The following is a 14,337-nucleotide window of genomic DNA, read 5'->3' as shown; positions in this document are numbered from 1 at the left end:
TTTATTTTACAAAAGTTCGAATAACATCTTACATGAAAACAAATATATAAAACATATTGCCCACAGGAGCATAGGTGAGTTGGTAAGGCTTGAGGTAACGTAGAAAAAAATTCCCCAGCGTTGCGGGTTCGATCCTCATGTGAAACATATTTCCTGTTGAAATTTTGTGGAGGTATGCTCTGGGGATTGGGTCATGTGCTCCCTCATTCAGGTCTCTACGCTCGTGCACATCCTTCGATTTACCCTCCGCATGAGCCAATGGGTCTTTGACTCATGTGGAATGGGATCTCCTTCGGAGTCAACCCTTTTTAGAAATATATAAAACATATTAGTATTTTTTCGTTTTCAAATGAGATATCTCAAATTTCTCGTACAAATACGTTGAGAATGTTTATCTCGATATGACATGAAATCATCCTTAATTTTATTGGTTCAATTTTACTATTCATTTAAGAGAAATTTTAAAATGCTCTACTGTAGGTTTTTTATATATATATAATAAATAGCTCTCCTATAAATAAAACGCACCGTAATTGCCTCTTAAATTTAATTTATTCTTACGCGGTTTCAAAAAATGTCCAAAGGTGTTTAATGTTGAATATGAAGTGGCCAATTTATGCTTCTAAGCTTGAATTGTGTGTGTGAGAATGTTTGAGGGGACCTCTATAGTCCACAGTGATATTGAAACTCGAGTTGAATTTTTTTGTTAGGTAAATGGTATGCCCTTCTTGGGGGATAGATATGCAACCTACAATTTCTGAAGAAACGCCCAACAAAATTGCAAGATGATAAGTTTGGACAAAATGCCTACTTGGCAACTCCTAAAACCAAGGCATCCACCATATGTACATCTTTCCCAGGTTTTTAAGTGAAACTGCCTCTGCGATCAGACGGCGAGCTTGTCCTTCAACGGCAAGAGGCAAAGAGGGCGCTGCACCAACACCAACCACAACTCCTTGCAGACGTGCTTCGATATTATTGATGGCTCGCTGCAAATTTAGACCAGCTATATTAGCTTTTATATACTATCAGCATTCCGCTAAACCATGACTTGATTATTCCACATTTCCCTAAATGATATCACATATTTCATAAAATCAATCACAAACTGAAATTGTACGAGGAAAGAGCACTTTAGAACCTGCGCATGGGGGTTTTGTACTTCTACCCCACTGGACTTGTGGGTTTTTGTCCATTCCACGAGGGGATCGTGGATGAAAGTTTCCAAGACGCTCATGAGTGTCTCCTTGTGACTGCGTAGCGTTGAGAGGGTGATCTCGCAAACCCGGAGGTAAATGCCCTCATATCCAGTTATCCCTAGCCCATCAATCATGTTCTAACCAAAACCAAAACCAAAACCAAAAACAAAAACAAAAACAAGAAACAAGAAACAAGAAACAAAAACAGGAAAAAATCAGATGAATAGTGTATTATTATTATTATTATTATCTACCGCTAGGAAATGGTATTACATCAACTGAAAATGATCAAAAGCCACCCTTCAATGTAGAACATAAGAATTCGTAAACAGACTGCATAACCTTTCCTCAAATTGGCTTCTTTGATAATTATAAAAACAAATTTTTTTCGCAAAATGCAAAACATTTTTAGATTCAACTTTTCCCAACTGGATCAACAGAAAATCCCAAGGTCCATAGCACAAATACAAAAAGTTTTATCAAGTTTTTGGTGGAACTCAAGAATTTCAGCATGCATAAGCATACAATTTTTAGCCAAAAACTAACCTAGGCCAGATGTGAAAAGTCTTGGTTTAATTCCTGTACTATTTAAAGTTTTTTCCTTTCCATACCTGTGTCAGCCTGAAAGGCACCAACTCTGGTTTCTCCAACTGAAGGCCTTTGTCAAACAAGCAACTAAAGTCCACATGCACACAATCGCCCGTGGTAGAGTCAAAGAGAATGTTTTCACCATGCCTATCCCCAAGGCCAACGATATGACCAACCATGGACCAAACTGCTGCAGTATGTGCATACGCTATCCGAGCCCTAAACCATGCAGCTGGTTCTGAAAATGTGTTTCGGAACCATTTATGGAAGACTGGAGGGAACATTGGCAAAACTTTGGTCTTCAGCATTTCGTCTTCTCGCATTTTACTTTGGAATTGATCATAAACACGCTTAATTTGAGGATTTGTTTTCTGTCTGTCAAACTTTCCACAGCTTATGTAAATGTCCTGGAGAATATGTCGGAGTCCACGAGTGTAAGGGACCCACTCAACCATACCACAATCTTCTGTCAATGGAATCACTGCAAAAGTACGAATATAAAGCTTCCTCCGACGACTTTCAGGACACTTGCATAGCAGACGATTTATCATTGCATTGAACTCCATCATGCGTGCATCTTTTCTTAGGTCATCTTTTGGTTTGCATAGAAATGGACGTTCAATTCCATCACTGCCCATGAGAATTATCTGCGAAAATAAGATTTATTATAATATAGTAATAAGAAACGAGAAATATCTTCTACCTCTAGTAGCCATGATTTAAAAACCTCTATATAGAGATTGATACAACCAACAAAAACCACTCAACTTAAGATATCTGGCTACAACAGAATTAGAAGTTGGAAATAGATTGAATGGTAGGATGCAGAATGTGTTTCACTGCCTCATCCAGCAGGAATAAAAGGAAAAAAAAACATTCATGATTAAGGGATAAAAAAAATAAAAATTAAAAAATCCTTCAGATCTTACTTTCTTTGGACGCTGAAGCGAGGAAAGAATCTCGGCCTCATCAGCTATTCCTGATATTGTCGGAAGATCCGAATGTGAAAAGATATCAGATGTACCAGAATCAGTTAGATTCGTATCACATGGAGGTAAATTAACAGTAAGAGATTCCTGGGTAGGCATTATGATATCCACAGGCATCAGCCTCTTAAGGGCGCTAAATTCAGTCAAAATGTTAATCGTCCTTGCCTTTGCTTGGCCTGGATGAAAACACAGCTTTATGAGATGATCAACTAGGGTGGCAAACTGCACAAACATAGAGTTCGAACCTCCCTGATTGGGTCCTCTTCTTGCAGCTTGTATAATCTCAGCAGCAGCCTCCCTCCTTGAAGAAACTGTGGATTTTGTAACAGCTGCAATGGTCCATAGAGCTTGCTGTGGATATCGACGGAGCACAGAAGTAATAATGTGTTTCACTAAGCGGACAGTTTCTTCATTCTGGTGGCAAATTCTTGAAACTAACTGAGGCAAGACAGTTAACCACTGGTAGGTGGGCAAGTCCTTTAAACACCCTCTCATGATGCTCATAACCTACACGAGGAGAAAGATACTAGGAATATAAGGCAGCATATATACACGTGTGTATGTGTTCATGCATATACTAATACACTTGGACACGCGACACATGACATGCATTAAATTTCTGTTGTGTAAAGTAATTTTGTGTGGAAAATTTAAAGATTATAATACAATTAAATATATAAATAATTTTGTATAAGATATTTTATAAACATTTATGATGTCTTAACAATGTTTGGATGAGGACTGATACAACCATTTAAACTTGGACAAGATTGAGATAATTTTTGTGCCAGTAAATTACAATGATATAGTTTTTTGAACCTGTAAAACTATTACCTTCCCGTGAACATTCGCCAAATCTTTATTGGATGACAAATTATTTCTGTGATAAAAACTTCCAAAGTCAAACCACAATGTTAACAACCTTGGTAGGGCTTGAAAGAGATTCTTGTGCCCCCTATGTAGTCCCTTCGCATAAAACAAAAGAACATCAGGAAGGTAAGTCCACCACCTTCTCTCAGTACTCACATTAGTCGATGAGACAACAGCTGAAATGGATTGTCTCACTCTTGGAGACTGTTCAGAATGGTCCTCCTGGCGCTTTCTAGCATCAACAAGCACTTCATCGCAATATTTTGCCATATAAAAGTATCCTTTCTCCCACTTGGGCTGGAGTTCCTTCACCCTAGAATACAGACTTATTACATCTTCCTTCTGCTTTTGCCCAGTGTAGTGAATCCACCTCGAGTATAAGAGGAGGGTCTTTGCCACATCTTCATTTTTATTCATCGATTGAGTATCTACCAGTAAAGGCGGAGGGTTAAGAGGAACAACAGAGAGGCTAGTGATTGACGAAATAGCAGCAGAGCCAACAACTTCCACAGGCATGTTGAGAAGTGATTGTTGCAACTCCGCTATGGCACCATCAGCCCTCTTATTGATCCACAGGAGCTTCGCTTTCTCAATGTTAAAATTGGAAGCACCTGCTGCCTTGGCTTCTAAAATTGCTCTATTTGCAACTTCATAATGGCCAGCTGATCGACACAGCTTTGCATACTGTATCCAGCAGTTACCAACTTGAGAATCAAGACCGCTGGCACAAAAAACAAGCCTTCGAAATGCCAAAAGCGGTTCTCTAGTCCAAAGAGATGGCTGCGTAAGTTTCAATCGACTCTCCCAGTTTTCCAAAACTCTAGAGAACTCTGGTTCACCAAGATGGAATCTTCTACTCAAAAAAGACTGACCATTTAGAAGCGAATTAAAGTCCTCCAGCTCCCGAAGCAAGTGAAGCTTGACGACGAATGGGTAAGCTCGTGCATAAGAATCCATCCCAGCAGCAGCAAGAGGAGCAATAAGAGCTTGTTTCGATAATGCAATTTTCTCAGCAACAGAAAATTGATCCTTTTTCATCATTGCATTAAGAATTTTTGCAACATCCAAGTCAAAAAGAGCATTACTCTCAGAGCTGCTACAAAGTAATCCTTCTTCATCAGCTCCACTTAGGTATTCATCCATCAAGTCCCACCTCCCAAGCCTCCATGCAGCCTGAACACCTTGTGTACACCATGTTTTCTTGTATAGAGGAACCCTCGAAAGTAATCCATCAACATGAGTTACCATGGCCTGTAAATGACACATGTTCAACAAACAGTTAAGGACATCAGAATGCCTCTGAACAGAAGTGGGCTCCATCTGCAAAGCTTGCTCACAAGAAGTCAGAGCTTCAGCCCAGTTTCCTGCCTTTTTATTAATCAGGAGATGGTCTTGCAAGCTCTTTGACTTGCGCAAAGATGCCAGACCAGACAACCCATCTGGCTCATCTAATCCACTGTATATTTCCATTAGATAAGAGATGTCTTCATCGTCAAAGACACCACTCCTTTCAGAAGCAGGATTGAAAGCTCCTGACTTCTCCCGCACATAAGACTCAAAGTATAATAAAGATCTGGCATAAGCCTGACACCTGACAGAGGCCTTAGCAAGATATACCTTGGGAATTGCATCCAGGAGTTCGGATACATGCTTACATTGCACAAATGCTTGTTGTGATTCCTTTGGAAGTGATGTGTTTCTATCCTTGGATTTGACAGCTAGCTCCTTAGAGATAGATAACTGAACAGGCTGAGATAGGGCAAGTTCTTGCTCAACGTCATCCACCCATTGGCCTAGATTATCAAGAAGGGTAAACACAGCTTGAATGCACACTTCACTTTGTCCAGAATTACTACCATGCACAGAAATAGTTCCATTATCAGAGGCTGCTGCATCAAGAACTGATAGAATTTCCTCAGTTACTCCACGGCGTGCCTCCTCAGTACCATCACATACAGCATTCAAGACTAAATAAGGTAAAAGATACATTGCAATTTGCATATCATGACGCACAATACCTCGGCAAGCATTAAAAATTGTAAACCGGGAGCCAGTGGCATGGACAGTTAATTTTTTAATCCAAAAATATATCCATCTTCTGAACGACATTGAAGGTCGGTATATTGGACCAGAAGCAGCGGAATCTGACACATTAGGCAGCTGGAATCTTGAGGTTAAGCAAGGGGCTATAATCTCTTTGACATAATCAGAAAAACGGTCCCACAATCTCTGCCCCCTACCAACCATTTCAGTGCAATCATTTGTGTCCTTGGTAGAAGATTTTCCCACCTTTCGGGGTTGTTTGTCTTTTCTTTGTTCTGAAATGTTATCATCAAGTGATGCCTGGCAACCAGCGAGCTTTAGCAGCTCCTGAATAGCCAATGCAGCCGAATCTTGAACGATGGTGTCAGGTGCAGCTCTGAAAGCCCTGGCCAGATGTTTGTGGATCAACTCAAATATTAAATCATCATCAGCACATGCAATCTTAAACCGAGTGATGGCAAATCCCTTGACTTTGGCAGGATCAACAGCACCAAGTGCTCCAAGGCAATCAGCGCATATCAACTTCAGACGTTGTCCAACTGAAGTTCTTGATTCCTCTGCACAACCTTTAAGTAATGAAGTTATCAAAGAGCTCACGAGATCCATCATTAGATCCCCCTCCTTAGTGAGCAAAGTTATAAACTCTTCCCTATTCAGGTCCAGCAATTTCCTTAGCTTAGATGCTACCATGTATCTCACATTTAAGTTATCATGATTTAATCCATCCACAACATCACGTAACTGATCTTTCAGAGTCTTCAATCCACATGCTTCTTGAATCATTTTGTTTACTTTAATCAGAACAGGAATGTCGGGTACGGGAGGGAACTCGTGGATATTTTGCTTTAAGATGACCTTATTCTGAAGCACAAGCTCTTCCAATATCTCCACAATTTTATGCAAGTGGGAAAATGAATTTTCAGTCTCTCTCTCCAGAAAAGGGACTAGAGCAGCAAAAACTTGGGAAATCACATGTTTAATGCTAGACGGTGACAATAATGCCAATTGCTTTATGAAGAAATGCAAAACCGAGAGACCTTCACCCTGGAGCCAATCCTTATTGATAGCATGCATGAGAAGGACCATAATTTTTGGTACATAGGTGCTAAGATGAGAGCCCATTAATTTAATCAGCATCTCTATCCGCCTGATGGCTTGTTTTTGCAAGGATATATCCTCTGCGTGAAGCATTTTTCTGTCAATGCTGTTCAACAGACCAACATAATGGTTCCTCAAAAATCCTGACAAATCTTCACTTCCAGTAAGAATTTCTGCCACATCTTTTATCATTCGAGGAACCCTGGCTAATCTGTACAAAAGAGGATGGGCATGGTCAAATATCTCGTACTTATTGAAGTATCATGCAGGCTAATGAGAACTAAATAATTTAACAAAAAGGTTGATTACATCAACGAAATCATAATGAATGCCGAAAGAGTTCCAAACTAAAATGAAAAGTTTAATTAATTTTCCATCAGGTTATATGTTTGTAACTAGTATTAGCAGTTACAAGTCACATTTCAAAGCCATCAAATGAAGCCCAATGAAAATGTCTCTATCAATTACCTTTCACTTATTTCTTCTAGTTCATCTACGTCTGTAAAGCATATAAGTTCATCTAAAAGTGCAGGTAAAGCAGCTGCAAAGATTTCTTTGTTATCAGACCCAGTGTATTCATGGTAGAACTGCAGAGCAGATTTTAGTTCTTTCCCATCAGCTTGGTGAAGAGCAAATGCAAGCACTTTAGGCAGCCAATTAACAATCAGTTGTACCATATCTGTGTTCGAGTATTTGGCCAACTCACATAAAGTGGATACTGCTTGGTCGTTATTGTGTTGGAGAACAACAAGCCTTGGAAGAACAATGGGAATCATTCTCTTGACAAATTCTTCAGTTTCCACACCAAGAACAGCTGCAGAGAACTCTTCTACCAATTTTGATTGATAGGCAAGCTTCATGGATAAAAAATAATACAATTCATTTCGAACATGCACAACTTTAGAAATGAGTTGTTCAAGTCCCCCGCTATGGTGGACATAGCAAGATCTGTTTATCAACTTTGATGCAGTTAGCCTCACTGTCACGTATGGATTGCCAAGCTGATCTATTAACAGAACAAGGGTGAAGAGAAACAGTTGACTATGAATATCAACAGCTTGCATAATTGTTGCTCCGGTTTCTATTAGAGTTTCCAAAACCAGAGGATCTTCAGCAGCTGCAAAAGCATGTTTTATCTTGTCCATAAACACCTGTTCCCTAGATATATTTGCAGAACCCCCACTGATAAATAAACAATTTAAAACAGAATCCTCGAGGAAGAAACCAATCTGTGAACAAAATGTCTCCCTCACAATTTTATTCCTGTGTAGTAGTAAAAAATCAAGACACTGAAGCCATTTTGTTTTTGTTTTAAGTAAAATATCTACAGGTCCATGCAAAAGGATTCTCTGAATCATTCTCACACAAGCAACTTGAACTTCTTCCGATGATTCATCATAAAGGAGGTCAAAAAAGAGAGACTGCAAATGCGTGTAATCACAATTCAAAAGAAATTTAGTGTTCTGCACATTAGGCCACGGAACTTTCGAGCAGGATCGGTGATTGAATGCTATAGTACCATCACACTTTGAACACCAAAATCCTTGAAAGTGATTATCCAATTTAGATTCCTGTTTCTCCAGATCATTCATCAAGTATAGTTTGTATCTACTATCACCAAGTGATGCTTCCTCATAACATCCATAGAGGCATGCCAGATGACCCAGAAAAAGGGGAATGATTTTCTTGACTTGGTCATTTTTTTCTTTCTCCAGGATCCTGCAGCAGAGTTACAGTTGGCACATTAATCACATGATTCTTTTTTTAAGAAGCATGCAAACCATCCACTGTGATGCCCTAGCACTTGATTAATGATTAAATGCACGCCTATATTGACACACTGCCATCAAAAAAGGGTCCGCTAAAATTAAGCACCACCAGGAATAAAAACTGAATTAACTCTACCAAATCAGTAATGAGAACCCCTTCTTCAAGATTAACCATCATACTGGAAGGGGGAAAAAAGGCAAGTGAACTCATGACTGAACATTATATCTACTTCGATTTACACAAGTTTTAGATGGGGCAGATGACGTATATATATAAATAACATGATAACAAGGAATGAAAAGATAATGGACACAAATATGGATGCGGCAATATTGAAAGGTTTACTGGTGGCCATGAAAGAGTTTCTAAACACATTCTGACAAATATAGCTGCAGCATAATTGTTGTCTAAAAAGTTTAGTCCTGCAAGCAAGGGTTTAACCATGTCAGCAAATAATCACCCTCATGTTATCATCCTCCCACATAAAATGATAAATCAACAAAGGAACAAACAACTGTGATTCAATTACTTCAACATGAATATAGAGCAGCATTCTTCACTTACTCCAGTTTGTTGAACATATGCATCAGAAAATTAACATCACAGCATCGAAGTATCAATGGCATATAAATAATAGCTTTAATTCTAACTTCTTCTGCTTCATCACGAAGCCCCAAGTCCAAAACATCAAGATCCACTCCACTGTGAGCTATAGACCCGATCTTAGACAAAATTCGAATTGACAGACACTTTGCCTTCCAAGGCGGGCAATAATCGATTGTTGAAGAAGAATGATTCCATGAAAGCTTTAGCACGGGGCGCAATAGAGTTCCAATGTCACCCGTACTTTCAAAGAGTTCATTCTTATTCTCTTCAGAAAGGGACCCTAAAATGAAAATGCACAGGTTGGTGAGGTACCTGATGTAAGACATCTACATCGCTAAGAGACTCATCAGCCAGAAATCAACTACATAGTGCTCAAGTACAATTTGAGAGGCAATGTTTGATTCACAAGCAGCATTCACTGAGCAACTATTATTTTCTCACTGTTCTTCACCAAATATTCAGAAATTTTCCAGTTTAATAACCAGAAAGCACAAGACATGATAAAAAATAATAATGATAATAATAAGGGGGACATCTCAGACATATTGTGCAGACATCATTAAAAAAGTTTATGCCAGCAGTTCCATTACCTTGCATGAGCAACAGGCTGTCAACAGCTTCCAGGAAGATGGATATATCCATGGTAAATGGATGTCCTGGCTTTGCCTGCTGGAGCTATTCAACATTATTAAAGGATAAATTCCAATTCATGAGGAAAAGCAAATAAAAAAAGACGAACCTGCTCAAACATCCAAAAAATCCACTTGCACATTTGACGAAATATGCAAATAGAAAGGTCAGTGTGAGGATGTTCAGAAAAAACAACACAAAGTATGCTAATAGCAGTCAGGGCAGTTTCTGTCCTCATTGAATTAGAGTTCTCCCCAGGAGGTTTTAAAAATTCAACCAATAGATTTAAAGAATTAAACAGAAAATCAGCATATTCTTTTTCTCTAATTCCCGAAAACCCACATAGATTGCGAGCTTCCTCTCTTTTGTTACCAGAATCCGTAAATTTATCTTCCCTCTTTTGTCGCTTTGTCACTGAAGTGTCTGTGCCCTGAGTGTGTCTCTTCCCCCCAACTGTTGATATCTCATTTGCAGTATCTCTAAAAGCCAACAAACTGATATCGCGATCATCTGTAATAATCCTGCCAACAAGGTGAGGAGAAAGCCTGGAAACTGCCACTTTGAAGCAGTCTATCAATTGAAACATGGGCTCAGATGAGCAAAGTACATAAATAAGGCACTCTGGCTTCCAAATTTGAGGGGGGCACATTTTTGCAATCCTCACATATGCGCTACATAAGGCAGCCTGACGCATTGCAAAAAAACACAAAAAACAATGGATATCCTTAACCACATAATAAAAAATAATGCATTCACGGAGAGGTATACATCTGTTACATACATATAACCACAAAATAACAGAGTCAACTATAACCTTGAGCTCCAAGCTCCCAGTCTTCAACAGAGACTCAGAATATATGCGTACTATATCAGCCGCTGTTGACCTTACAATTTCATCAGGAGAACCAGAGTGCAATGCATGAAGACATCCACCCAGAGAAGAATCATAAACTGCACTTCTGCATCAAAAGTAGAGTGTTTGAGAGAATTCATCAAATCCCAAGTTGATAATGAAAAGAAAAACAGCAAAGCCAGTTCCAAACCAAACAACTTTTAACCTAAAATGTAACTAAAAAGGGTGGCTGGCATAATGTTTGGATATGATTTTAAGATTCAGCCAACATTGGATCATATTCCACTATGAAGAAAAAGTAACCAGGAGAAAACTCAAAGCCAGTAGTAATAAATCTTCATCAACCTTGTCTTATGATGGCATGCCTACTTCGCATCTAGCTCATAGATGCATAATTGGAAACAGTGTTTTTCGAATTGTTGTGTTCCTCACAAGTGTGCTCGATCAAAAGTAGCAGATTCAACCCTAGGAGGTAAGCAATGCAGGAAGTGGCAGACATCACCAAAGCTGGAACGGACGGTAGAAATGAAGCAGCCCGGATTTGACTGGCGCCCAATCCAGAAAGCATAATAACATTGTTCAACGATGATGTAAAAAAAGGCATTTGAGTAATCATAAAGCTAAACTGATAACCAATGAGCAATCAAACATGACATGGGGTAATCCATAATTAAAAGCAATTAGTCACATTGAGTGGAAATAAAGAAAGATACCTGAAAACTGAAACTCCTTCAAGATCTTCATTCAATATAATTGTCATCGACTGTATGAAGATTTCTGTGGGAATAATCTCCCTATTTCTTCCTGCTCCAACAAGGCGTGCAAAGTCAAAACATGCCTTCAGGAAATTTGAAAAGTTAGTCAACCTATATCAGACAGGTATAAAACCAACCACAGTGCTATAGTAAGGTTGAAGAAGTAGATTCAACTTGCATTAAGTGTGCCCACCATGTGCAGATCATCATCTCCATAACACAAAAGCTTGCAGACAGCCAAAACACACGGCACATCCACAAGTCCTTCAACATTTAAAGTGCCTTCTGTTAAGGATTTATAAAGAAGTTTGATGACCGAAGTGGCAAATGGTAGAAACCTTTCTTGTCCCGTGAGATCTAATGATATTCCATAACCATTGACAGGTCTGTTACATGTTGGAATATCGCTGAGAAGAGCAGTTTCATTGCTGATTGCTGCAACAGACTCGCAAAAAGAAGTCACAGACACTTTCTTTGCTTTTGAAGAGTTTGTATTATTGCAAACTGAGGCGACGTACGCAAGATCTATCAAAAAATTTTATAAGCCCATTTAAAGGTTGGAACATGGATTTGACACATGTACAAGTTTGTGCAGGTAATGGTAATGAAGCTTCTCAATCCAAGAAGAGAGAAAATAGGCAAATTTAATTATTTCTATAAGAAAGCATACCTTCAGCCAACAACATTGTGTCCATAAAAAATTGGCGGAATGCGTCTCGATCACCAGTACGGAGCAAGGATAACAGGGATCCAACCGTCTCAAAAATAGTTCCATGTCGAGAGCTGGATAGAAGCAAAAACATGAGTAACTCGGACATTAAATCTTACAGAACCACCAACAGAAATGTCTATTAAACCCATAAACTTAAATTCATGAAACACTAGCAGGAAATGCACCCAAAGAAACACACAAATGAAACACATAAATCCCCCTTGAACTTGCTAAAAGCAATCATCTTGGCCAGACTAAACATTGCAATAGATACAGCAGGTACTTAACTCAACCCATTGGTAATAGAAGTAAGGACACCCAGTGTACCATACAAATATATAATAAAGTGACTAACAGGAATGCGGGTTCTGCAAAGAATGGTATGATGCGACCAATAACAGGAAGCACGGCGCCGGCCTTTCCGTGGTAGAAAACTCCGGGAAAGTTCTTGGCAGTGTGCGCCAGGAGTTTAAGCACTGCAATCACCTCTCTTTCTTTCGCTGCAGCAAATTTGAACAGTTCAAAAAAAAAAACAACAGGATAAGCAAAGAATCGGAGACAGGCACAACACACGGACCAGAAGCGGAAGGGACGACGTAAGCGTGGAGGAGATTGGGGAGAACAGCGCGGAATCTGGACTCCAAAACGTCATCGTTTTGGGTGGTGGAAGTAGCTGAAGAGGATGCGGCGATACGTTCCCGAAGCTCGTGCACCAAGCTTGAGAGATTCGCCATTCTTCCCCCCAAGGAACGGACACTAGAAGTCCATCACTCTCACTGTGTTTGCTTTTCCCTCCACTCTCCCACATTTATCTTTTACACCTTCAACTTACACCCAATTACAAATTTGGTCATGAATGTTTTTATTTAGCCACTTCAACTTATAACAAGTCAATTAAGCTTCGGATATTAAGGCACCGTTTTGTTCATCATATTACTAATATATATATATAACTCATCGCATTTTATCTCACGTTCTTCTCATCATATTATTTATGTATATATTAACTATTTATTTTACATCAATCAAATCATTAATTATTTATCTCACATCAATCAAATTATTGAATTTAAATTATTATATTACCTCTTATAAATAATATAAATTTTATTTTATTTATTGTTAAAAGGACAAAATATTCATTTAACTTGTTTATAAAAAATTTAATCAATCAAATCAAATATACTATAATCTATCAATCAAATCCAATATTATTTTAACTATCATTTCGTATTTATTTTTATTACATTATATTACTCATCTATATATTACTTATATCATACCTCAAACCAAACGGTGCCTAATAGTTGTATAGAGGATGAAGTAGTTAAAGATCTCATGCCTTTGTTTTTTTAATTAATTTGGGTCGATCATGAAAGAGTGGGTGCCCGGCTTGTGGCTAAGGGCTTTTATGACTCTATGTAAAACAATCTTTTGTTTAATATAATTTACACTTTTATAATGGCATTGACTTTATCTTTCTTCATAATGTTATATTATGATATACTATTGTTGTTTTGATAAAGATCTTGAATATACTATAGTGTCTGTAAGATGTGGTAGCACATGGGGATGGCTATCATGAAACACATCTTATAGTCACTGTATATTCTAAACAGTTCCTAGTCAATTGAGACGTCCGCAAATAAGGATAAGGATCGCTCGAGATTGAAACTAGCATTTGCGATGCCGAGTACCACGTTTCATTGGTATGGAACATAGAGATGTTCAAAGCATGCAAATGGATATTCATATGATGAATGATCGAACTACCCTATTCGGACTTTCCAAGTGGTTATCACTTATCGAGTGGATAAAGTCCGCGGTTTTGGTTGTACACCATTAGTCCTTATTACTTGAAACATCATTGAGACTCTATATGCTAGTACTGTACTTTGACTCATTTACCGACTCTATTGGGATCATCAGGTGTCGGGATTGGGTACAGTTACGACACATATAGGAGTCGATGCTTTGTTGTCAAGGATTCATCACATACTTGCAAGTGTGGATATACTATGCGATCTGAGGAGATATTAGTGTGACGAATCTCTGGCCAGAGTACATGATGTGTTTTAGGTTACTTGGTGTTCCTAGTAACACATGCGATGTCACTAATAGATCTCCAAGATGTTATGCATAGTTATCGAATCTCGAACGACTCTCGATGCATCAATGGTTGTTGATTCTATCGGGATATTTGGTTGAAGGGACCGTACTGTAC

General features: G+C 38.7%; 1 protein-coding gene across 11 annotated transcripts; it reads right to left on the bottom strand.

Annotated features, from left to right (window-relative positions):
* On the bottom strand, positions 1–12,926 carry LOC140892925 (serine/threonine-protein kinase ATR). 11 transcript variants are annotated; one of them, XM_073301979.1, is made up of 16 exons: positions 12,691–12,926; positions 12,469–12,613; positions 12,072–12,184; positions 11,595–11,926; positions 11,360–11,484; positions 10,575–10,752; positions 9,903–10,478; positions 9,754–9,838; positions 9,122–9,443; positions 7,256–8,506; positions 3,611–6,998; positions 2,717–3,283; positions 1,811–2,434; positions 1,142–1,336; positions 812–989; positions 1–304 (listed from the first exon to the last, which is right to left on the bottom strand). In XM_073301979.1, exons 1-15 carry the CDS (start codon positions 12,845–12,847, stop codon positions 822–824), a joined length of 8,226 nt encoding a protein of 2,741 aa, XP_073158080.1. In that variant the 5' UTR covers positions 12,848–12,926; the 3' UTR covers positions 1–304; positions 812–821. The 11 variants fall into 11 exon arrangements, with proteins under 11 accessions (XP_073158080.1, XP_073158086.1, XP_073158079.1 ...); XM_073301985.1 differs by lacking the exon at positions 1–304 and having other exon boundaries at positions 589–989; positions 2,717–2,952; positions 3,022–3,283; XM_073301978.1 differs by lacking the exon at positions 1–304 and having other exon boundaries at positions 590–989.
* Between the last annotated feature and the right edge of the window lie 1,411 nt (positions 12,927–14,337).

This window comes from Henckelia pumila, chromosome 3 (genome assembly GCF_033568475.1).
Source record: "Henckelia pumila isolate YLH828 chromosome 3, ASM3356847v2, whole genome shotgun sequence".
NCBI lineage: Eukaryota > Viridiplantae > Streptophyta > Magnoliopsida > Lamiales > Gesneriaceae > Henckelia > Henckelia pumila.
The sequence above is the reverse complement of the archived record's forward strand: the minus strand, read 5'-3'. Positions and strand labels throughout refer to the sequence as shown.

Excerpts from the sequence above, each read along its gene's own strand:
- LOC140892925 (XM_073301979.1), bottom strand. The coding sequence starts at position 12,847 with ATGGCGAATCTCTCAAGCTTGGTGCACGAGCTTCGGGAACGTATCGCC. Across the intron at positions 10,479-10,574 it reads CTGTTATTTTGTGGTTATAT|GCTGCCTTATGTAGCGCATA; the intron begins GTATGTAACAGA and ends GCAATGCGTCAG. Across the intron at positions 1,337-1,810 it reads TGCCTTTCAGGCTGACACAG|AACATGATTGATGGGCTAGG; the intron begins GTATGGAAAGGA and ends GGTTTTGGTTAG.